This window comes from Hoplias malabaricus, chromosome 17 (genome assembly GCF_029633855.1).
Source record: "Hoplias malabaricus isolate fHopMal1 chromosome 17, fHopMal1.hap1, whole genome shotgun sequence".
Taxonomy (NCBI): domain Eukaryota; kingdom Metazoa; phylum Chordata; class Actinopteri; order Characiformes; family Erythrinidae; genus Hoplias; species Hoplias malabaricus.
Genome location: NC_089816.1, coordinates 34,755,799 through 34,781,675, shown reverse-complemented (window position 1 = coordinate 34,781,675; position 25,877 = coordinate 34,755,799). Strand labels below are relative to the sequence as shown.

Here is a 25,877-nt window from a genome sequence, read left to right as displayed (position 1 = left end):
AATTATCCTTCCCAGGTATTTCCTTTTTTCTTTTTCTATGTAAATACCCCAAGGATTTCTCTTGGCTGATGTTGTGTGCAGACGTATGTTTTGTGTTTGCTCATCTCTACATGGTTTTATTTTCTGGTTTACATTTTATTCATTTATTCATTCATTATCTGTAGCCCTTATCCAGTTCAGGGCCACGGTGGGTCCAGAGCCTACCTGGAATCACTGGGCACAAGGCAGGAACACACACTGGAGAGGGTGCCAGTCTTTCACAGGGCGACACACACTCACACATTCACTCACACACTCTGTACACCTACAGACACTTTTGAGTCTCCAATCTACCTACCAACATGTGTTTTTGGACTGTGGGAGGAAACCGGAGCACCAGGAGGAAACCCACGCAGACACAGAGAGAACACAAAACACTCCTCACAGTCAGTCACCCGGAGGAAACCCACGCAGACACAGAGACAACACAAAACACTCCTCACAGTCAGTCACCCGGAGGAAACCCACGCAGAAACAGAGAGAGCACACCACACTCCTCACAGACAGTCACCCAGAGGAAACCCACACAGACACAGGGAGAACACACCACACTCCTCACAGACAGTCACCTGGAGGAAACCCACGGAGACACAGAGACAACACAAAACACTCCTCACAGTCAGTCACCCGGAGGAAACCCACGCAGAAACAGAGAGAGCACACCACACTCCTCACAGACAGTCACCCAGAGGAAACCCACACAGACACAGGGAGAACACACCACACTCCTCACAGACAGTCACCCGGAGGAAACCCACACAGACACAGAGAGAACACACCACACTCCTCACAGACAGTCACCCGGAGGAAACCCACGCAGACACAGGGAGAACACACCACACTCGTCACAGACAGTCACCCGGAGGAAACCCACGCAGACACAGAGAGAACACACCACACTCATCAGAGACAGTCACCCGGAGGAAACCTACACAGAAACAGGAAGAAACACCACACTCCTCACAGACAGTCACCCAGAGGAAACCCATGCAGACACAGGGAGAACACACCACACTCCTCACAGACAGTCACCCGGAGGAAACCACGCAGACACAGGGAGAACACACCACACTCCTCAGAGACAGTCACCCGGAGGAAACCCACGCAGACACATGGAGAACACACCACACTCCTCACAGACAGTCACCCGGAGGAAACCCACACAGACACAGGGAGAACACACCACACTCCTCACAGACAGTCACCCGGAGGAAACCCACACAGACACAGAGAGAACACACCACACTCCTCACAGACAGTCACCCGGAGGAAACCCACGCAGACACAGGGAGAACACACCACACTCGTCACAGACAGTCACCCGGAGGAAACCCACGCAGACACAGAGAGAACACACCACACTCATCAGAGACAGTCACCCGGAGGAAACCTACACAGAAACAGGAAGAACACACCACACTCCTCACAGACAGTCACCCAGAGGAAACCCATGCAGACACAGGGAGAACACACCACACTCCTCACAGACAGTCACCCGGAGGAAACCACGCAGACACAGGGAGAACACACCACACTCCTCAGAGACAGTCACCCGGAGGAAACCCACGCAGACACAGGGAGAACACACCACAATCCTCACAGACAGTCACCCGGAGGAAACCCACGCAGACACATGGAGAACACACCACACTCCTCACAGACAGTCACCCGGAGGAAACCCACGCAGACACATGGAGAACACACCACACTCCTCACAGACAGTCACCCGGAGGAAACCCACGCAGACACAGAGAGAACACACCACACTCCTCACAGACAATCACCCGGAGGAAACCCACGCAGACACAGAGAGAACACACCACACTCCTCACAGACAGTCACCCGGAGGAAACCCACACAGACACAGAGAGAACACACCACACTCCTCACAGACAGTCACCCGGAGGAAACCCACGCAGACACAAAGAGAACACACCACACTCCTCACAGACATTCACCCGGAGGAAACCCACACAGACACAGGGAGAACACACCACACTCCTCACAGACAGTCACCCGGAGGAAACCCACGCACACACAGAGAGAACACACCACACTCCTCACAGACAGTCACCCGGAGGAAACCCACACAGACACAGGGAGAACACACCACACTCCTCACAGACAGTCACCCGGAGGAAACCCACACAGACACAGGGAGAACACACCACACTCCTCACAGACAGTCACCCGGAGGAAACCCACACAGACACAGGGAGAACACACCACACTCCTCACAGACAGTCACCCGGAGGAAACCCACACAGACACAGGGAGAACACACCACACTCCTCACAGACAGTCACCCGGAGGAAACCCACACAGACACAGGGAGAACACACCACACTCCTCACAGACAGTCACCCGGAGGAAACCCACACAGACACAGGGAGAACACACCACACTCCTCACAGACAGTCACCCGGAGGAAACCCACGCAGACACAGGGAGAACACACCACACTCCTCACAGACAGTCACCCGGAGGAAACCTACGCAGTCACAGAGAGAACACACCACACTCCTCACAGACAGTCACCCGGAGGAAACCCACGCAGTCACAGGGAGAACACACCACACTCCTCACAGACAGTCACCCGGAGGAAACCTACACAATCACAGAGAGAACACACCACACTCCTCACAGTCACCTGGAGCGGGAATCGAACCCACAACCTCCAGGTCCAATTACTTGAAATAAAATCTTTTTACATGGATTTCCATTGAATTTTAGAAGGAGATACTTGTTTTTATTTGACAGCGACTTCCACAGAACAAAAGTTTATAAGCAGGATACACAATTACACACACACACACACACACACACACACTTATGAACGATAAAGAAACGTCTCTGAACCTCCTGGAGATAATCACTGGGAGACTGCATGGCATTACAACTGCGGATAATCGCTGGAAGACTGTGTGCTGTCACAGTGGATTATTGTTAAGAGCGCAGTGGGGGTGAGAAAGAGTGAAAAGATGTGCAGCTCTCAGCATCGAGGACACGTCCAAGCATTCAGCGCATAAACGCCTATTAACTTTGATGAAAGAGCACTGGGGCGATCTAATGCCACTGAAGCACTGGAGCAGGGGTTCAGATCTCCACTCCTGCCCTCCGCCTGCACGGCTTCATCTCCTCGACCGACCTCAAGGAGTCTGAGGGGACGCCCCGAACGTATCTGTGTGGAGAATGTGTTCATGAGGAAACGATGTCGTCAAGAACTTAACTTCCAGGACTGTGCTAATTGTAGTCATTCGGTTCTGAGAAGAGTGTAAATCTGCAACACGCCTTATTTTCAGGGTCATGACGAGTTCAGAGTCATCTACTGAGAGCAAGATAGAAACACACAGTGGACAGATCACCAGTCCACACTCACCCACTCACACACACTCACCCACTCACACATACTCACCCAGTCACTCACACACTCACCCCATAACTCACTCACACACTCACCCAGTCACTCACACACTCACCCAGTCACTCATACACTCACCCTATCACTCACGCACTCACACAGTCACTCACACACTCACACTCACTCACACATTCACCCAGTCACTCACACACTCACTCACACACTCACACTCACTCACACATTCACCCAGTCACTCACACACTCACTCACACACTCACCCAGCCATTCTCACACTCTGCCAGTCACTCACACAGTCACTCACACAGTCACTCACACACTCACTCACACAGTCACTCACACACTCACCCAGTCACTCACATAGTCACTCACACACTCACACACTCACCCAGTCACTCATACACTCACCCAGTCACTCACACACTTACCCAGTCACTCATACAGTCACTCACACACTCACTCACCCAGTCACTCACACACTCACCCAGTCACTCACACACTCACCCAGTCACTCACACAGTCACTCACACAGTCACTCACACACTCACACTCACTCTCACACTCACCCAGTCACTCATACACTCACCCAGTCACTCACACAGTCACTCACACACTCACACTCACTCACACACTCACCCAGTCACTCATACACTCACCCAGTCACTCACACACTCTGCCAGTCACTCACACAGTCACTCACACACTCACCCAGTCACTCACACAGTCACTCACACACTCACACTCACTCACACACTCACCCAGTCACTCATACACTCACCAGTCACTCACACACTCACCCAGTCACTCTCACACTCACTCACACATTCACCCAGCAACTCATACACTCACCCTATCACTCACGCACTCACCCAGGCACTTACACACTCACCCAGTCACTCACACAGTCCCTCACACTCACTCGCACATTCACCCAGTCACTCACACACTCACTCACACACTCACCCAGCCACTCTCACACTCTGCCAGTCACTCACACAGTCACTCATACACTCACTCACCCAGTCACTCACACACTCACCCAGTAACTCACAAACTCACCCAGTCACTCACACACTCACCCATCACTCACACACTCACTCAGTCACATACACTCACACCTGTGGACAGTTTCACACACTCAACCCATCACTCACTCACACACTCACCCAGCCACTCTCACACTCACCATATGTGTTGGATGTTTATGGATTGTTTTGTTAATATCTTTGTGATAACACAGAGCAGAGACATGTCTGACTCTGTACAGTCCGCTCTGTCCACTGCACCCCATCACTATCCTACTCCAGTCACATCAGGAGCTTGCCCCGGGTCCCTGGTGAAATTGTGGGGTGTTTGTCTCCATTTTTCCTGAAACTGACCAATGGAACATTAACCCTAATCCTAACCCTCACCCCAAACCCCAGGAGCTGCAGCACTGTCTCCTGTGTAAATTTCTAAAATAAGCTTTTCAGCTTCAGTGCTGAATATCTTCTTTTCACAACAGTTCACAGTCACTCACAGCTTTTATAATCTCTTTAGAAAACCACATTATGAAGTGGGATGCTCTGGTGCTCGTGCACATGAGCCTAAGGTAACCGGGTCCAATGGAGTATAAAGCCTCCCAGCACTGGGCTGTAGAGCGGTGGGACTGTGTTGATCTGTGGTGATTGAACTTTTTTGGGGGGTTGATTGAACTGGGGTGAGTGACTGGGTGAGTGTGTGAGTGACTGGGTTAGTGTGTGAGTGACTGGGTGAGTGTGTGAGTGACTGGGTTAGTGTGTGAGTGACTGGGTGAGTGTGTGAGTGACTGGGTGAGTGTGTAAGTGACTGGGTGAGTGTGTGAGTGACTGGGTGAGTGTATGAGTGACTGGGTTAGGGTGTGAGTGACTGGGTGAGTGTGTGAGTGACTGGGTGAGTGTGTGAGTGACTGGGTGAGTGTGTAAGTGACTGGGTGAGCGTGTGAGTGACTGGGTGAGTAAATGAGTGACTGGGTTAGGGTATGAGTGAATGACTGGGTGAGTGTGTGAGTGACTGGGTTAGTGTGTGAGTGACTGAGTGAATGTGAATGACTGGGTGAGTGTGTGAATGACTGGGTGAGTGTGAGTGACTGGGTGAGTGTGTGAATGACTGGGTGAGTGTGTGAATGACTGGGTGAGTGTGTGAGTGACTGGGTGAGTGTGAGTGACTGTGTGAGTGTGAATGACTGTGAGATTGTGTGTGACTGGGTGAGTGTGTGAGTGTCTGGGTGAGTGTGTGAGTGACTGGGTGAGTGTGTGAGTGACTGGGTGAGTGTGTAAGTGACTGGGTGAGCGTGTGAGTGACTGGGTGAGTGTATGAGTGACTGTGAGATTGTGTGTGACTGGGTGAGTGTGTGAGTGTCTGGGTGAGTGTGTGAGTGACTGGGTGAGTGTGAGTGACTGGGTGATTGTGAATGACTGGGTGAGTGTGAATGACTGGGTGAGTGTGAGTGACTGGGTGAGCGTGTGAATGAGTGTGTGAGTGACTGGGTGAGTGTGATTGACTGGGTGAGTGTGAGTGACTGGGTGAGTGTGAGTGACTGGATGAGTGTGTGAATGAGTTTGTGAGTGACTGGGTGAGTGTGAGTGACTGGGTGAGTGTGTGAATGAGTGTGTGAGTGACTGGGTGAGTGTGTGAATGAGTGTGTGAGTGACTGGGTGAGTGTGAATGACTGGGTGAGTGTGAGTGACTGGTTGAGTGTGTGAATGAGTGTGTGAGTGACTGGGTGAGTGTGAATGACTGGGTGAGTGTGAGTGACTGGGTGAGTGTGTGAATGAGTGTGTGAGTGACTGGGTGAGTGTGAATGACTGGGTGAGTGTGTGAATGAGTGTGTGAGTAACTGGGTGAGTGTGAATGACTGGGTGAGTGTGGTCTGGTGATCTGTCCACTGTGTGTTTCTGTATTAACTTTGGGACTCGTCTGAGTGGTGCTTGTTGTTCACAACTGAGCTCTCGAATGCTGAAAGTCATCAAATCCTTACAAAAATGTTTCAGCACCTTGTGTAAAGCCTAGAAGATACATGAGCAACAAACAGGGACAAAGTATTCATTAATACCCTTTATGTCAAAAGAACATTGGATTGAATGTTAAGAAACTAACCATAAAACCCTATGACTTAGCCCTAGCCCTCTGTTTGGCCTAGGGCTGAGTGTCTAAGTTCTAATTGTGATAGAGGGGTGAGTGACTAAGTTCTGATTGTGATAGAGGGGTGAGTGTTTAAGTTCTGGTTGTGATAGAGGGGTGAGTGTCTAAGTTCTAATTGTGATAGAGGGGTGGGTGTCTAAGTTCTGACTGTGATAGAGGGCTGAGTGTTTAAGTTCTAATTGTGATAGAGGGGTGAGTGACTAAGTTCTGGTTGTGATAGAGGGGTGAGTGTCTAAGTTCTGATTGTGATAGAGGGGTGAGTGACTAAGTTCTGATTGTGATAGAGGGGTGAGTGACTAAGTTCTGGTTGTGATAGAGGGGTGGGTGTCTAAGTTCTGATTGTGATAGAGGGGTGAGTGTCTAAGTTCTGATTTTGATAGAGGGGTGAGTGACTAAGTTCTGGTTGTGATAGAGGGGTGGGTGTCTAAGTTCTGATTGTGATAGAGGGGTGAGTGTCTAAGTTCTAATTGTGATAGAGGGGTGGGTGTCTAAGTTCTGATTGTGATAGAGGGGTGAGTGTCTAAGTTCTAATTGTGATAGAGGGGTGGGTGTCTAAGTTCTGGTTGTGATAGAGGGCTGAGTGTCTAAGTTCTAATTGTGATAGAGGGGTGAGTGACTAAGTTCTGGTTGTGATAGAGGGGTGGGTGTCTAAGTTCTGGTTGTGATAGAGGGGTGGGTGTCTAAGTTCTGGTTGTGATAGAGGGGTGGGTGTCTAAGTTCTGGTTGTGATAGAGGGGTGGGTGTCTAAGTTCTGATTGTGATAGAGGGGTGAGTGTCTAAGTTCTGGTTGTGATAGAGGGGTGGGTGTCTAAGTTCTGGTTGTGATAGAGGGGTGGGTGTCTAAGTTCTGGTTGTGATAGAGGGGTGGGTGTCTAAGTTCTGACTGTGATAGAGGGGTGAGTGTCTAAGCTCTGATTGTGATAGAGGGGTGAGTGTCTAAGTTCTGATTGTGATAGAGGGGTGGGTGTCTAAGTTCTGACTGTGATAGAGGGGTGAGTGTCTAAGTTCTGATTGTGATAGAGGGGTGGGTGTCTAAATTCTGACTGTGATAGAGGGGTGAGTGTCTAAGTTCTGACTGTGATAGAGGGGTGAGTGTCTAAGTTCTGGTTGTGATAGAGGGGTGAGTGTCTAAGTTCTGATTGTGATAGAGGGGTGAGTGTCTAAGTTCTGACTGTGATAGAGGGGTGAGTGTCTAAGTTCTGATTGTGATAGAGGGGTGAGTGTCTAAGTTCTGGTTGTGATAGAGGGGTAAGTGTCTAAGTTCTGATTGTGATAGAGGGGTGAGTGTCTAAGTTCTGATTGTGATAGAGGGGTGAGTGTCTAAGTTCTGACTGTGATAGAGGGGTGAGTGTCTAAGTTCTGATTGTGATAGAGGGGTGAGTGTCTAAGTTCTTGTTGTGATAGAGGGGTGAGTGTCTAAGTTCTGATTGTGATAGAGGGGTGAGTGTCTAAGTTCTGATTGTGATAGAGGGGTGGGTGTCTAAGTTCTGATTGTGATAGAGGGGTGAGTGTCTAAGTTCTGATTGTGATAGAGTGGTGAGTGTCTAAGTTCTGATTGTGATAGAGGGGTGGGTGTCTAAGTTCTGATTGTGATAGAGGGGTGGGTGTCTAAGTTCTGGTTGTGATAGAGGGGTGGGTGTCTAAGTTCTGATTGTGATAGAGGGGTGAGTGTCTAAGTTCTGATTGTGATAGAGGGGTGAGTTGAAGCGTGAGGGCGATATTGCCCTTCAAACTGAGATTTATCCGAGGCTCACTTCAAATGGAGGGTTATGATTGTTTGGGAATCGCTGTGCAGCGCCCAAAGAAACCCACAGATGTCAGTGTTTCCTCCTTTAAACTCTATGATCCCTAGTGTATTACCTGAGTTTAATGTAGTTTCAGTGGAGTATGGCCCTTTACTTCAGAACGAGCAGAAAACAACACGAGAAGCAGCTGATGTCTCAGTAGTTAGCTGTAATTTTCCAGTTCCACCTTAAATTACACCCTACAGCCTGAGGCTACTGCAACATTTAAGGTGGAACTAGACGTTTGAACATACATTTACAGAATAAGAAGCAGTGCTCCTCTGATATCACTGCAGACTGGCAGAGCTGCTGCTGATGTATCGGGGTCGTGAAGGGTCGTCCTGTTCCGTAGGGGAAGACTGTAACCCCTACACCTTGTAACTCAGCTCCAGGGGCAAGAGGAACCTTGAAAACAAGGGGTAGGGGTAGATATAAGACATGGGACTTGGCCTAACCCTAAATCTAACTCTTGCCCTTACCCTAGGCCTGAGTCTCGGCTTCAGGAAGTCAGCAGATGCAGGAGTGTCTCCTGGGTAATGTTCTCCCACAACAGTTTACAGTTCTGCTTCTGTAATTGTTCTTCAGGAACACAACGGGCAGTTTGTGTCCCACGAGTCCACTTACCGACGTCACTACCCGGCACAGCTGTGTATGTGTCATAAAATGCACAAGAACACATACAACGCGTATGGAGCATGCAGTCAATATGTACAGTACGTCCAAATCCTTCAGCAGAAAAGACAAACCATATTGTCCACATCTTCTCAGCCATCTGTGGGTTCTCTGTGGTTCTTCAGGGGGATTTCAGTGCACAGTGAGGCACAGAACAGCAGAGCTACACGCTTCCTCAGCGTTCCTGACACACAGGGGGCTGTACTGCACTGAGAGGAGAGCTTCCTGATACAGAAACCTCCACACGGGCTTGTGTTCCGTGAACAGTGTGAGCACCCACGTCGCGTCATGTCAGAGGGATTGATTTTGTAAAAGTGTGGGCTGAAGATTTGAGAGTGTTGGCTGCACACAACGGATGTACAGTTTGAGTTGCCATCCAAGTATTAGACTTCTGACATCGCCCAGTGTTTGAGAGAGAGAGAGAGAGAGAGAGAGAGAGAGAGAGAGAGAGAGAGAGAGACAGAGACAGAGAGAGAGTGAAGACAGAGAGAGACACAGAGAGAGAGAGAGAGACAGAGAGAGTGAAGACAGAGACACAGAGAGAGAGAGAGACACAGAGAGAGAGAGGGAGAGCGTCATAGAGACAGAGAATGAGAGTGAGAGAGATGCACAGAGAGATGGAAAGAGACAGAGAGAGAGAGATGCACAGAGAAAGAGGGGAGAGCAACAGAGAGAGAGAGAGAGAGAGAGAGATGCACAGAGAGGAGAGAGAGAGAGAGAGATAGAGAGAGATGCACAGAGAGAGAGAGAGAGAGAGAGAGAGAGAGAGAGAGAGAGTAGCAGCTCCCAAAGGTGATGAATAGCTTCCCTATTTCCACTGCCTTTAAAAACATGCCCTCATCTAAACCATCAAGTGCGTCCTAATCATGATCTAATCACGTCACATCTCTGTAATTCTCACAAGTGCTGCAGCAAACCAAGCCTTAATAAAAGCAGCTACTAATGAAGCATTTCTAAGAGATCATTTGATTGCATCTGCTCCTCCTACCGCCCCCAGAGCAGCAGATACACAGCTGTGGGAAAGAAACACACACGAGCCCTGAAAATCACTCAGGAGGTCTTTTCATTCCTGAAAACGATACTGGACTCAGGATCCAGACCTGCTCTTCTGACTGTACACAGGCAAGAGGCGTGTTCTTCAGCTGCCGACCAATCAGAACTCACGGTGTTGTTTTCCTTCGTTAGTGACCACAGTCTCCAGTTCAACAGCGGTCAACAGCCCCAATATGGCGTCTCCCTGTGCTTCAATTCTTGTTTGAACTTGCCCTCTCCCACATGTCTTTGCCATTTCCCCTCGGGGAATCCTGACGCCATCTTAAGGACCGTCCCCTTACTGCATTAACTGAAGTGAAGTGTCTTAGTGGAGCCCTCAGAGCATCGGAGCAAACACGATCTCACATTCTGGGGATTTTCCATTATGTGTTACCCACTCTACTCAACTCTACTCAACCCGTCCCCTCACCGCCGGACAGAAATGTACCCAGTGTGATCTCAAAACCCCGCCTCTAATGGGAACAGTGGGCTTTGGAAACCACAACAACGGCGGTGGTAACGTTAAGCGGTGTTTACTCATGGTGTATCGGCGTGTTGTTGTTGTTTGGGACTGAACACAGCTCCGTCATCAGTTCAGACAGATCAGTAGAGTTTGTTCCTTCCTTGTTGCAGCGTCCAGCTCTCGCTGGATTCTTTCGTCGGCCACCGATCCAAGGAGCGTTTGAACCTCTTCAAAAGACCACGGCGTCATTTTACGAGCTGCCGTCGTGAGTCGGATAAAAACAAACGTGATCTCTGCTGCAGCTGGAGATTTTACAGATGGAGAGTTGGTGCTGGTCGTCTGCGTTGCGTGGCGTAGAGTGACGACTCTCTCTGGACGATCAGCGCTCTGCAAGGTTTACACGCCACGGTTTAGTCCCTACTCGACTCGCTCTGAACCACGAGAGAACAGCCACTAAACAAGAACCTGCTTCCATGTACTAGATTTACAGTAGGGACCATGGAATAGCGCTATTTGAAAGTGTATTGAGCTGGATATAACTGAGCAATGGAAAAACACCATCACTGTCAATTTAAAACCCAACAGAGCAGCAACTGCACATTGAATTCATGTTTCTCAATTCTGCAATTTCCCTTAGCATCAATAAAACTGTGTCTGTGTCTTCGCTTATTACGTATTACTGTTCCTATAAAGGAGCCCGGCAACAATACAGCGTCTGGGTTGGTACGGTGATGTGTGCTCCATAAGCCTTCATTGGCTTTCTATGAGTTTTGTGCGACTCATTATGTCAGAACCAATTGGATTTCATTTCCGCCGCCGGCTGCAGGAGACGCGCTGCTCGTTTCCAGTTTGGCGGCTGTGGAACGCAAGAGGTTAATGCGGAGAGATCAAATACGCGGGAACGTCACCGCGGCCGGATTGAGTCATGCTCTTTCCCTCGGGCCGAGTTTATAATTGTTCCTCAAACAGTGTGCGCTCATCTGTTTCTGGGCTGTATGTGTTTCTGATCACGCTCCGTGTTCTCCGTGGTGCTGCAGCCGTATCATGTTCAGGAATCTTTCTTTGGGGCTTATTCATCCGTAAATCCCTAACCCACGTGCTGTTCCTGCATCCCTTATATTAGTGTACCCCACATAGTGAGGGAAGCTCATGCCAGGACAGGATTTAGACTCCTGCAGAGGGGGTTCGAATCAGCACCGCCATGAATTATTAATCCTGGTCTTTTTCACAGAGTCAGCACTTTCACCTTAGAGTCATTGTGGAGAGCTGTGTGTGTTTGTGTGTGTGTGTGTTCATTTGTGGTTTGTGTCACGTGGATGGAGAGAGAGAGAGAGAGAGAGAGAGAGAGCCCAGCTGTCAGCTTTCAGCTGAAAGATCCAGGGCAGGGCTCTCGTTATCATAAGTGGAATGAGGCTATCGATGGATTATGTTCAGAACTTTCACCCACAGCCTGCCGTCCGCTTAAAGCCACAGTTCAGTTCTGAATCAAACAAACACCGCTCTTATGCCTCATCTCAGGAACGTCTACAAAAACCAGTGCAAGCGACGAGGAAAAGAGCACCACAGATAGTCACAACGTTTATACGATAAGACTGTCTATAATTCACAACAATTACAGCGTCAAAACCATTGTGATGCTTCACTGAGCTGTAAGAGGGAGAACCGAGCCTCTGTCTGTGAGGAGTGTGGTGTGTTCTCTCTGTGTCTGCGTGGGTTTCCTCCGGGTGACTGTCTGTGAGGAGTGTGGTGTGTTCTTCCTGTGTCTGTGTGGGTTTCCTCCGGGTGACTGTCTGTGAGGAGTGTGGTGTGTTCTCCCTGTGTCTGCGTGGGTTTCCTCCGGGTGACTGTCTGTGAGGAGTGTGGTGTGTTCTCCCTGTGTCTGCGTGGGTTTCCTCCGGGTGACTGTCTGCGAGGAGTGTGGTGGTAGGTGGATTGGTGACTCAAAAGTGTCTATAGGTGTGAGTGTGTGAGTCAATGTCTGAGTGTGTGTGTGTGTGTTGCCCTGTGAAGGACTGGCGCCCCCTCCAGGGTGTATTCCCTCCTTGCGCCCAATGATTCCAGGTAGGCTCTGGACCCACCGCGACCCTGAGCTGGATAAGGGTTACAGACAATGGATGGATATTCAACTCATTTCTAATTTTGATCTGTTTTAAATCATTTTATCTACAGAAAGTGTCTTATTCCAGTGGCAGATATTTTTGCATCTTTTAAGCATCATTTTATATTATTCCTTGAATTAAGCAAAAATGTCTGCCGATGGAATAAGACCCTTTCTGTAGATAAAATGATTTAAAACAGGTCAAAGTTAGAAATGAGTTGAATAATCTTATTATATTCTGACGACAATTTCCAAATGAACAACACCTGATATTTAGACTAGATTTAAGTCCATTTTACTTGCTCAGATTTCATTTTTTCAGTGCAACATTTGAGAATAAATAAATAAATAAATAAAAATCCACAGTGCACAATTAGAAACAGTGGGTTTTGGAGTACGGTAATGAAGGACACTATTGTCCCACAGCCCTAACACTGAGGAGCTTTTCACCTCTGTCCCAAATAGTGCTCTACTCCCTACATAGTGCACTCCACAGACAGAGGGACCAGGCATATGCAGAAACCTTTATTTTATCACCTACACTGTGCACTACATAGTGTGGATGCATTACTAATATTATAGTCACTTCCTAGTGCACGGTGTAGGTCACAAAATATAGGTTTCTGCACCAAAATAGAGTATTGTTTGAGTATTTGAGCTTCAGCTTGGCGCAGCGCAACTTGGCTGTGTGTTGTCATAGCAACACTGCATCACATCCTGTTAATTAGAAACTGTGTAGTGTGTTAATATTGTGTGCACTAGCTTACCATATTTACAGTTCGTACACAGTATATACTGCCTAGTGTTAGTGTGTAGTACAAATTGAACCCTCATTTTAACTCATACATGACATTAAACAACTCTCACACACACACATTAATATTTAGAGGCTGTGAACACACACACACACACCCTGAGCGACAGGCAGACACACACGTGCCCGGAGAGCAGTTGGCATTTAGGTGCCTTGTGGAAATGGCATTTCAGCTGTGGATGTTGAAGGAGGACAGCATGCTGTTCTTCATCCCCCTCCCCTTTTTCTCCTTCTGGTCCTTGGGATCCAACCAGTGACCTCCCAGTCCCCAGCCCCCTTCTATAACCTTTAGGCCAGAGCTGCCCTATATTACTCAGAAGGAGGAGTCGGGTCACTTTGTGGAGTAGTGTGGTAGTATTTAATAGTGACTATTTTATGGGGAAATTCCCACCCCACGCTCCAATAAAGAGCACCATTCGGCTGAAGGGTGAAGTCAGGAGTAGGAAGGGCCCTCTCTGGTTATGGAGCTCTGCACATGAGCAGCGTCCAGGAACATGCTGTATGTGCTACAGTGTGATGTGAGACACAGTAACTGAGAAAGAAACAAGAGGCTGAGAGGTTTACACTGAAACCACATGATTTCAGCAGAACTCCTGCCCTGTGTTTGGGTCATGAACTAAAATCACACACCTCACTACAGCAGCTGGTGCTGGACAGTACTCTTAAATTACTTAGCAACAAATGGAAATCTAATACAGAGTTAAATAGACCTTATTAGATACTGTATTATTTACTGATCTGTAAAGTACTACAGTAACTCAAGGACTTTCACCCCCAGCTACTAGCTTCGTTAGCTGCTTAGCTATGTTTTTAGCCTCGTAGCTTCAAGCCCAGACAGGGTGTGGCGGCTGTTCTCCTACTTTGTGGTGGTCTGGATTTTTTTTTCTTGTTAAAGAGAGACGTTTAAACACTAAACACTTAGCATTTGATTTTTCTGTAATATGATTAATGAGGTAAGTTGTGGGGACTTTCTTTCGCTACACAACCCACACACAGTCTGATCGTTCCACCTCTTCGGTGAAGTGCAGTTGTGACACCAGCTCACACTACACACTACACACTACAATATGAAGCCCCTCTTAAAAGTCAAAAATCTCTTTAGCCTGCATGGACCAGCTCATTATTATCCGGTTAAGGGGATTTAAACTCTGTTTCTCTCTCTCTCTCTGGTGTTTGCAATGGCATCTCTCGCAAATTGGAATTTATGGATTATTTAGAGCACAAAAAGATCGCCCAGAGTAAAGGGAGAGATGTGCTGAGTCATGGCGATTTGCTGGTACCTGCAGATGCATTTGTGAAAGAGTCAAATCTTAAAATGTTTGTGTTTTTAACGAGGAGAATGTTTAAATAACCAAAGCTGCCCCTTCAGATGCGCTAATGCTAAACTTAATGCTAAAGCTAGCAGTCACTAGATGCTAAGTCTTTTACACAAGTTCTTTCAAGACCCAGCCCAGTAAACAATTAGCCGTTGATTCAACGTTGAAATAACGTAATGACTGCCGTCTAATCAACGTTCTCTTAAGGTTGAAAATGAAAGTTGAAAAGACGTCCAAACACAGACATTGAAAAGACGACTATTAGACGTATTTTGGACGTCCATTGACGTTATTAATTGGTCCCAAAATAAATTACTTGTATAAAACGCGTTTTGGACGTCCACTGATGTTATCGATTGGTCACCACTTAACTAACTTATTAAGATGGATTTTGGACGTCCGTTGACGTTTAAAATATGTCAGTGACGGACAGACTACTTTTAGACCTGTTTTGAACGTCCAGGGATGTTTCTTGTTTACTGGGAGAGGAAAGAAGAATCAAAATGGAGATCTCCTTAATGTCTCCTAGTTTCTCCTAGACAATGATCTTTTCAGTGATCTCACATGTGTCTCCTCTAGGGTTTTAGTGGAGATCTCAGTAAAGTCACAAACTACGCTCAGGTTTGCCAATTGAACTAGACCTTACTCTGTACTGTCTCTCTCACAGTTATTGTTTGAATTAGATTGTTTTCCAGAATAAAAGTCTAGAGTATTTCAGAATAAAAGTTTTTTTTTTTTCTTCTCTCCAGTCGGTTTGCGCTAAAAACGGTTCTAATGTTTTTACGAAGCCCCAGTGTCTCGGTCCGTTATGCTAGGCTTCCTCCCTCTCTGCTCACAACAGAAAATTGCATTTTAGAGGAAAAATGCATTTTAGAGGTTTTTAGACAGCGGAGAACCCTCCAAATGTTGAAAAGCACAAACCGAGATGAGGATTTTGCTCTATTCCTGTTCAGTAGGGGGCTAATTAGGGTTCAAGAACTCTGAACCCTATTGTATTTGTTCTGTGTGGGTGCTCTGGTTTCCTCCCACGCTCCAAAAACACACGTTGGTAGGTGGATTGGAGACTCAAAAGTGTCCGTAGGTGTGAGTTTGTGAGTGAATGTGTGAGTGTGTGTCGCCCTGTGAAGGACTGGCGGCTTGCACCCAGTGATTCCAGGTGATTCCGTGGTTACAGACACTGAAATTGCATGGAATAATAAAGATAAGTGGGAAAACACATTCTATTCGCTGCGGCGCCACCTTGAGGCCAAACACTGTGGCTGTTTGTACCCGAGCAGTGGTAGCTACTACAACCTGTTGATCAAGTCTGAAATCTCTAGGCTTTACTACCGTAAGCTAATGTGAGAACAGATTGAGTTAGATGCAGATTCCATGTCTGTTTTTAGGTCTTGGATGAATGGATGGGTTAAATGCAGAGTTGCACTTTCATTCTACCTCTGTGCAATGAATAAAGCAGTGGTTGGAGCTGATTTTTAGGTCAAAGAAAACAAGATAAAATAGTCCTCTACCCTGCTCACCTCATTCTGACCTCCCGTTTCATGCAGCATTCCCTGGACCCGACAGGCATCATGAAATATTAATCCGGGTCATGGCTCCAGAAAAAAAATGGGTTTCATCCTCTTTCTGTCTCTGAAAGGTTTGTTCCCACTGCTGGAGCTTAATCATAACACAGCAGTGAAACACTGTTTATCAGTCATTATAGATATCAGCGTTAGGAAAGTACACATCAACAAAGAGATTTCCTTAATGTCTTTGTGGTTTCTCCTTGACAACAGTGAGGCAAATGAAACCTGAGCATACGTCTCCTGCTGCTCAAACGTGTCTCCTGAGATAAAGACCTCAGTGATCTCCCACAGGTCTCCTTTTGTTTTAGTGGAGATCTCAGTAAATATAACTGTGCTCAGATTTGCCAGATGTCTTTTATCTCTCTTGTGTCTCATTGTGTTTCTCCTAAGGAATTATAAGAGAATCACTGTTATGTCTCCTGAGCCATTACAGAGCAACCTATGAGCCGTATGAAGGCTGTATGAAGGCTGTTCCCTGTATAAATAGGTCATATCAAAGATATTACAGTGTGTGTAAATACAAACATTAACGTACATTCAGACCTCAGTCTTCGTTCTGTTTCATTAGTTACTTGAAAGAACCTTTGTGTAAAAGACATAGCATCAAATCTGACAACTGTCAGCATTAGCTTTAGCGCATTTAGCATTAAACCAAGTCCAGACACTGAGCATCGGTCCACTGGCTTAAAAGGTAAGCACACCGCTAACTGTAGGCCACTGCTGGTTCACCAATGGACCACTCAGATTACTGTCCTGTGTACATCATCTAAATAGTTTTTAATCTCCTACAGGGAACAGATTGATTGTGGGGAAACACTGTTCTCTGGTTTTATTCGTGTTCAGAATCACAGCGTCTTTTAAGGAGGAACATTCATTCATTCATTCATTATCTGTAGCCCTTATTCAGTCCAGGGTCGCGGTGGGTCCAGAGCCTACCTGGAATCATTGGGCGCAAGGCAGGAATACACCCTGGAGGGGGCGCCAGTCCTTCACAGGGCGACACACACTCACATTCACTCATACCTACAGACACTTTTTGAGTCGCCAATCCACCTACCAACGTGTGTTTTCAGACTGTGGGAGGAAAACACAGACAGTCACCCGGAGGAAACCCAGGCAGAAACAGAGAGAACACACCACACTCCTCACAGACAGTCACCCGGAGGAAACCCAGGCAGAAACAGAGAGAACACACCACACTCCTCACAGACAGTCACCCGGAGGAAACCCACGCAGAAACAGAGAGAACACACCACACTCCTCACAGACAGTCACCCGGAGGAAACCCACGCAGACACAGAGAGAACACACCACACTCCTCACAGACAGTCACCCGGAGGAAACCCACACAGACACAGAGAGAACACACCACACTCCTCACAGACAGTCACCCGGAGGAAACCCACACAGACACAGAGAGAACACACCACACTCCTCACAGACAGTCACCCGGAGGAAACCCACACAGACACAGGGAGAACACACCACATTCCTCACAGACAGTCACCCGGAGGAAACCCACGCAGACACAGGGAGAACACACCACACTCCTCACAGACAGTCACCCGGAGGAAACCCACGCAGACACAGAGAGAACACACCACACTCCTCACAGAGGCCTGAGGTCTCTGCGCGTGGTATCTCGGTCTCTGTGCAAGTGGAGGACAGCGTTGACCCCTGAGGAACTTAGGATGTTGATAGACTACGGTGCAGGGCTGCTCTCATCCTGGCCCCTGACCTGGAGGACTGCGAGGGGCCCCTGCTGGAGTGTAAGGGGGAGTCCTGTATGAAGTTGGACAGTGCATCCGGGAAGCTGCTGTACAGAGCATGCGTGAAAGCTCTAAACAAAAAGAGACTGAATGGGAGGGTGGACACGCCGTGGAGGGAGGTTCTATCTCTGGGTGATGATGTAAAGCCTGAGTGGAGAGCGTTGTACAAGCCACCGTTAACAAAAAGAGCTGCTGACCTCCAGTGGAGGGTTTTACATGGGATTTTACCTGTCAACTCTTTTATCTCTGTTTTAAACCCTGAGGTTGCACCAGTTTGCCCTTTTTGCACACAGAGGGAAACTGTCTTTCACGCTTTTATGAGATGTTTTAGGCTACGTCCCCTTTTTGATTTTTTACAGACAGCTTTTATGGCTTTTAATGTGATTTTTACCGTGCACACTTTTATCCTGGGTTTTAAATACAACAAGAAGGAGAGGGCCAAGTGCCAATTGTTGAATTTTATCCTTGGTCAAGCGAAACTGGCCATTTACACCAGTCGAAAAAACAAGGTGGAACAGGACACTGACAGTGAGGTCATAAGGGTTTTTATCAGACTGGTGAGATCAAGGATTTTTATTGATTTTAATTTTTATAAGTGCATGAAAACTCTGGAGGTGTTTGAGGAGGTGTGGTGCAGTGAGGGAGGGGTGTGTTCTGTATGTGATGGTGAACTAATTTTTAATCCAGTTTTCATTTAAATGCACTTTTTTTTATATATACCCAGGTTTTATAGTGTGAGTGTTGTTTACAAGTAGTTTTTATGTTTCAAAATTGAACTTGGACGAATATTGAGTCCAACTGTTGATAATAAAGGACCCTAAAAGTCAAAGTCTCTCTCTTTCTCTTACTCTCTTTCTCTCTCTGTCTCTCTCTCTCTCTTTCTGTCTGTCTGTCTCTCTCTCTCTCCCTCTCTCTCTCTCCTTCTCCCCCCCCTCTCTCTCTCTCTCTCTCTCTCTCTCCTGTGGTTATGATTAAGCCGTGCAGATTAGGGCCAAGTAAGTAAACACCATTAGCTGTCTGTGTGAGCCAATCAGAGCTAAGAGCATCACGTCCCCTGTGACATTCTGACCTGCAGCAGGAGTGTGTGTGTGTGTGTGTGTGTGTGTGTTTCCACAGAAACTTACTGTAACCACACACACATTCAGAGAGAAAAGGAGACTAGTTTTCTGTTCTGTTAATAAGTGCAGGTACAGGTAAATAGAAAGGATATATATTCAGCAGCTAAGTGAGCATTGTATACTGTTTCTCCCCCTGTGTAAACAGCCCCTGTTCAGAACGCCCGCTTTCAGCACCTGTTCCTTTAAATGATAATGAGCCGCTCGCTGTTCACCCCGACCCCGAGCTCATTTTGTCTTGGTTTCATTGCTTCTCTTAATTCCATGCTCTTAGTTCTTGTTTCTTCAATAATGTCATCCCCATCTTTGCTCAGTTCCGTGTTCTCTTCATGTGTTCTGTGTTGTTAACCCTCGCATAAACACGGGTCCTGCTTTCTGATTGGAGGAACGCAGACGGAGGGCTGAACCCTTCTAACAATGTAGTCCAGAGTAAACGGACTGGATTCTCTTATTTCACACACAGTGTATGTGTCATTCAGTGCCAGTTGAGGGCGGCGGTGGGTGCCAGTCCATCACAGGGTGACACACACTCATACATTCACTCACACACTATGTACATCTAAGTAGCCACCTACCAACGTGTTTTTTTTTTTTGGGGCCGTGGGAGGGATCAGGAGCACCTGGAGGACACCCACGCGGACACAGGGAGAACACACACGCTAAGTTAAATAAAGCCACATATCCAAACAACACTAGGTAAGGTTTGGTATTTTTTTCCTCCACGGCTCCCCCTACAGTTGCAGAATGTAATTCACTTTCACAGCGCTCTCGTCCTCTAAAAGGTACATAGTGCAGTTTCTGCTGTGCTGAGCCAGTATTCTCCACACACAGCTCAGTGGGTCATCACAGTGATTATGGTATTTCTCCGGAGAAAACCCACGCAGTCACAGAGAGAACACACCACACTCCTCACAGACAGTCACCCGGAGGAAACCCACGCAGACACAGGGAGAACACACCACACTCCTCACAGACAGTCACCCGGAGGAAACCCACGCAGACACAGGGAGAACACACCACACTCCTCACAGACAGTCACCCGGAGGAAACCCACACAGACACAGGGAGAACACACCACACTCCTCACAGACAGTCACCCGGAGGAAACCCACGCAGACACAGGGAGAACACACCACACTCCTCACAGACAGTCACCTGGAGGAAACCCACGCAGACACAGGGAGAACACACCACACTCCTCACAGATAGTCACCCGGAGCGATAGTCACACACAGCTCAGTGGGTCATCACAGTGATTATGGTATTTTAGGGGGAAATAAATACTACCTACTGCTACTTAGTTAAAAGCCCTGTGTTTGACAGAGTCCGGTGTCTGTGTCTTGTCCGAGATCAGCTCAGGTTGGTGAGGGCCGCTGTGATGGAGTGTGTCTCAGTGTTACAGATGACACGGAGCTGTGTGTGTCCGGCGTTTGGCAGCAGACGCTGTGTAAGGCCCTGCTCTTTGTGTTACATAAACTCAGGCCTGTGGTAGATTTGCTCGTTACGACTAAATGGGCCTCTAATCCCGACACTGCTCTCACACTCATCAATCCCTGTCACTTTATCCTCACCTCACTGCTCTGGGGTCAGCGCTGAGACCGGTCCGTTTTTTGATACCGCCTTTGAACTACGTGGGTCGTCACCGACCTCAGGACAGTGCATCGGTAAAAGGAGCAAAGGGATAGGTTTGAGTTTGTCAAGAGTTACATTTAAGCTGTAATACATCTCTCTCTTTCACTCGCTCTTTCTCACTCTCTCTCTCAGTCTCTCTCTCTCTCTCTCACTCGCTCTATCATTCTCCCTCTACCTTTCTTTCTCTTTCTCCCTCTCACTTCTATTTTCTCAATCTCTCTCTCTCTCTATTTCTCTCTCCCTCCTTTTCTCCCCTCTCTCTCTCTCTTCCACTTGTCTCTCTTCCATATTTTCTCTCTCTTTCTGTCACATTGTCTCTCCTTTTTCCACTTTCTCTGTCTTTGTCTTTCATTTTTACACTCACTCTATCTTTCTTTCCTTTTCTTTCATCCAGTTTCTCTCTCCTTCTCTTTTCCACTCTCCTCCATATCTCACTTGCTCTCTCTTTCTCTCTCTCTCTCTCCTTTCACTCGCCCTATCATTCTCCCTCCCTCTTCATCTCTTTACCTTTCTTTCTCTCTTTCTCCCACTCACTTCTATTTTCTCAATCTCTCTCTCTCTCTTTCTCCCTATTTTTCTCTCCTTCCTTTTCTCTATTCTCTCCCATTCCCCCTCTCTCCCTTTCTTCCATTTTCTCACTTTTTGCTTCCTCTCTCTCTCTCTCTTCCACTTGTCTCTCTTCTATCTTTTCTCTCTCTTTCTATCACCCACTGTCTCTCCTTTTTCCACTTTCTCTGCCTTTGTCTCTCATATATACACTCACTCTCTCTTTCTTTCCTTTTCTTTTCCACTCTCTTCCACTCTTACCATCTCTCTCTCTCTCTCTCTCTCTCTCTCTCTCTCTCTCTCTCTCATAAGTGATGGGGGGCCTCCTCATAAATGTCTTTATGGGAGTTACTTCCATGTTGTGGTTAGTATCTGTTTAAATTGCAAGCAGCATCCCACCGTTCCTTAATCCTGGCCTTCTTCATTAATATTAATATTTATAAAAAAAATACAGTGTTTGAGGAGATTACAGCTGAGGAACCTCACTCCTGAGCAGTCTATAATTTACCGAAGAACCACATGTTAATGTCTAGAACCTTTATAAAAGTTAAAAGAAACTCCACATCAAGTAAAGGTCCAACAACAACTATTTCCCCCAGAGACCTTCACCCGAGCCCTGACCCCAGAACAGTGTAAGAGTGGCCTCACCTCCATCCGAGTAGGTCTCGGTGCCGTATCCATCCTGCAGCCCGTTATTCCAGGTCCCCTCGTATTTCCCGCTGGTCCCCGTGCTTTCCCGGACCCCGTATCTCCCCTTAAATCCATGCGTCCACTCGCCCTTGTACACCCACTTGCCCTTGTTCTCCAGGCCGATGCCGTGCCGCTTGCCCTGAGCCCACGTGCCCTGGTAGGTGTTGCCGCTGGGCCACGTGTAAACGCCCAGCACCTCGAAGCCGTGGCTCCAGGAGCCCGCATACTCCCCCTGGCCTTTGGGGCCCGTGCAGATGCCGTGGCCGTGGGCCTTGCCTTCCTCCCACCCTCCGCAGTAGGACCCCCCATCATCAAAGTTGAACCTGCCCCCAGTGGACATGCATGAAATAGGTTTTGGCAAATACTCCAAACCTCAAAAGGAAAGTGAAAAGACAACAGGGGGTGGGGGCGGGGGCTTTTGTTGAAGGGGGAGTGGGTGCAGAAGAATCAGGACAGGGATGAGATGGAGGTGGTGGTGATGGTGGGGGGTGGGGGGGTTGAAGGGTGGGGGCAGTTGCAACTAGAAGAAATGGAAAACTAGTTTAACACAAAAGCGCACGGCAAAAATAGAAGAGATGATGAAGGGGTGAGGGGGGGGGGGGGGGGAGGGTGGAGCAGCCTGGGATAAGTGTGTGTGGGGGTGTCCAGGTGGTGTTTGTGGGGTCTGGGAAAGCGAGTAAAGGGCAGAAAGCAGAAAACTCCTCCTCAACGGCTGTAGAAAACTTAAAAATCGAGAAACTAAAAGGAAGAAAGCGTAAGGGTCGGATCTGAGAGCTCTGATCCGGGGTCTCGGGTTCTGGGGAGGGTCAGGAGGGTTGGGGTAGGTTTCAGGAGGGAGGGGAGAAAGAAGGAAGAGGCTCCCGTCCAACAGTTGCAGGAAAAACAAGAAGAAGGACGTCCAAGAAAAGAGGTTAAAAGAACAGAAGAGAAGGTTCCAGGGCAGCAGAGACCCAGCAGGATCAACACACACTTCCCTCACACCATCCTTCTCCCAGAGCGCCGCTTGTTATTCATTCCTGAGCCGGTCTCCTGCGGCCGTCTCTTGGAGACGGAGGAAGGCCCTGCAGCAGCCATGCGTCTTCTCCAGGAGACACACCGGCGCTCTCGGCCCAGTCCTGAAAAACAGCAGCACCTTCTCTCAGAGCCTCCGGGCCCCACCTAGAAACCTGCAAATCCTCCCAGAGAAGAGTTCGGGCAGCGCTCAGGCTGCATTTACGCCTCTATACACACCGCGGCTCTCCTGGCAGGAGCCGACCCCCCCCCTCCTGCCTCCCCGACATGCTGCAGACGCAAACAGATGCTGATGGAGAGAGAGAAAGAGAGAGTGAGAGGGATGTAAGCAGCCGAGAGCGTGACTGTGCGAGGCTTCAGCCTCCTAATGAAAACAGCCCAGTGCTGGGACACAAATCAGTCCTCTAGCCTTCTTCTGCCTCTCTCTTTCTCTCCGTCTCCCTCGCTCCTCTCCTCCTCCACCTCCTCCTCCTCCTCTGCGCTCTTTTAGGTCGACATCAGAGCCCACTGCTGCCGTGTGCTCCTGTGTAAAGGATCCAGATCGGTGGCTCTGATTTAGCCAGTGCCCCCCACTGCAGTCCTCGCCCAGTCTGCATGTATCACAGGCTCATCCCTCTATTTCATCCCCTTCACTGCTGTTATTCCTCCTCTGCTGTCTCTTCTTCTTCTTGTTCTTCTTCTTCTCTCTCTCTCTCTCTCTCTCCTCTCTCTATCTCTGTGGTGCTTCTCAAATCTGCTCATTACAGGAGGACTGTTCCAACGCAGCCAAACACATAGCCCCCCTCCCCCTCGCAGGCACTGACTCTCTACCTCCACTTAAAGAGACAGAATCACTGCATGCACAATCTCTCTCTCTCTCTCTCTCTCTCTCTCTCTCTCTCTCTCTCTCTCTCTCTCTCTGTCTCTCTCTCTCTCACTCTCTCTCTCTTTCTGTCTCTCTCTCTCTCTCTCTCTCTCTCTCTCTGTCTCTCTCTCTCTCTCTCTCTCTCTCTCTCTCTCTCTCTCTCTCTCTTTCTGTCTCTCTCTCTTTCTCTCTCTGTCTCTTTCTCTTGCTTAAAGGGACATACACTCTCTCTATCCCACACCTCACACACTACATTAATCTATCTCTCTCTCTCTCTCTCTCTCTCTCTCTCTCTCTCTCTCTCTCTACCCCAGGAAGTAGATATTGCAGACTGCTCTTCCTAATTGCCCAGCTCACACCCCCCCACCCAAACACTCCTCTCTTTACAGCTTTGCTGTTCTACGCATGCATCAGCCAGTGACAGCCTATAGCAGGGGGTGCAGCATTAACTGTCTGTGCGCAGGTGTGGAGATGAGTAAAATCACTGCTCTGTTCACTGTGTTGTGTTTTAATGACGTTGTCCCGACGCTAATTGCCACATCGCTGAACTAACTCATTTCAGCAAATCAGCATTCATTCACTGTCTGTAGCCCTTATCCCGTTCAGGGTCGCGGTGGGTCCGGAGCTTATCCTGAATCACTGGGCGCAAGGTGGGAATACACCCTGGAGGGGGCGCCAGTCCTTCACAGGGCAACACACACACTCACCTATTTTTGAGTCTCCAATCCACCTACCAACGTGTGTTTTTGGACTGTGGGAGGAAACCGGAGCACCCGGAGGAAACCCACGCAGACACAGAGAGAACACACCACACTCCTCACAGACAGTCACCCGGAGGAAACCCACGCAGACACAGGGAGAACACACCACACTCCTCACAGACAGTCACCCGGAGGACACCCACGCAGACACAGAGAGAACACACCACACTCCTCACAGACAGTCACCCGGAGTGGGACTCTAACCCATAACCTCCAGGACCCTGGAGCTGTGACAGAGACACTACCTGCTGCGCCAACGTGCCGCCCCTAAATCAACATAGCAGCTTAATTTCCATACACTTACAAATACCAACCGTTAATAACAAATAAGTTCACTGTGGTAGACTGTGTGATAAAAGTCCAATCAAACGCTCACATCAATGTTCGAATATGTGTGTAAAGCCTTCTCAGACGAGCAGAGGCTGTCACTGCAGTGAAGGGGGACAGACTCTCTATTAAGAGACTGTTGGACATGTACCGTTTAAATATTTACACAGCTGATTAAAGTGTGGGCACAGATTACATCTCGCTGTGTACCTCCCTTACAACACTGTATCAGGTAAAGAGCAACATTACACACTCATTATCCACAGGTGGGTGAGTGTGTGAAACCGTCTTCAGGTGTGTGTGTGTGTGTGTGTTTGTGTGTGTTAGTATGTATGTAAGAGTGACTGGGTGAGTGTGTGAAAATGTCCACAGGTGTGAGTGTGTGTGTTAGTATGGATGTGAGAGTGACTGGGTGAGTGTTTGAGTGACTGGGTGAGTGTGTGAAACTGTCCACAGGTGTGTGTGTGTGAGTGACTTGGTGAGTGTGTGAAACTGTCCACAGGTGTGAGTGTGTGAGTGACTGGGTGAGTGTGTGAAACTGTCCACAGGTGTGTGTGTGTGTGTGAGTGACTTGGTGAGTGCGTGAAACTGTCCACAGGCGTGAGTGTGTGAGTGACAGGGTGTGTGTGTTAGTGACAGGGTGAGTGTGTGAAACTATCCACAGGCGTGAGTGTGTGAATGACTGGGTGAGTGAATGGGTGAGTGAGTGAAACTGTCCACAGGTGTGAGTGTGTGAGTGACTAGGTGAGTGTGTGAAACTGTCCACAGGTGTGAGTGTGTGAGTGACTGGGTGAGTGTGTGAAACTGTCCACAGGTGTGAGTGTGTGAGTGACTGGGTGAGTGTGTGAGTGACTGGGT

The 25,877-nt window shown here is 48.2% G+C and overlaps 1 protein-coding gene across 1 annotated transcript in view; it reads right to left on the bottom strand.

Annotated features, from left to right (window-relative positions):
- jph3b (junctophilin 3b) overlaps positions 1–22,416 on the bottom strand; it is a 67,177-nt gene extending 44,761 nt beyond the window's left edge. Inside the window, 1 exon segment of the mRNA XM_066649971.1 lies at positions 22,035–22,416. Within this exon segment, the coding sequence (XP_066506068.1) occupies positions 22,035–22,416 (382 nt within the window).
- Positions 22,417–25,877: the final 3,461 nt, after the last annotated feature.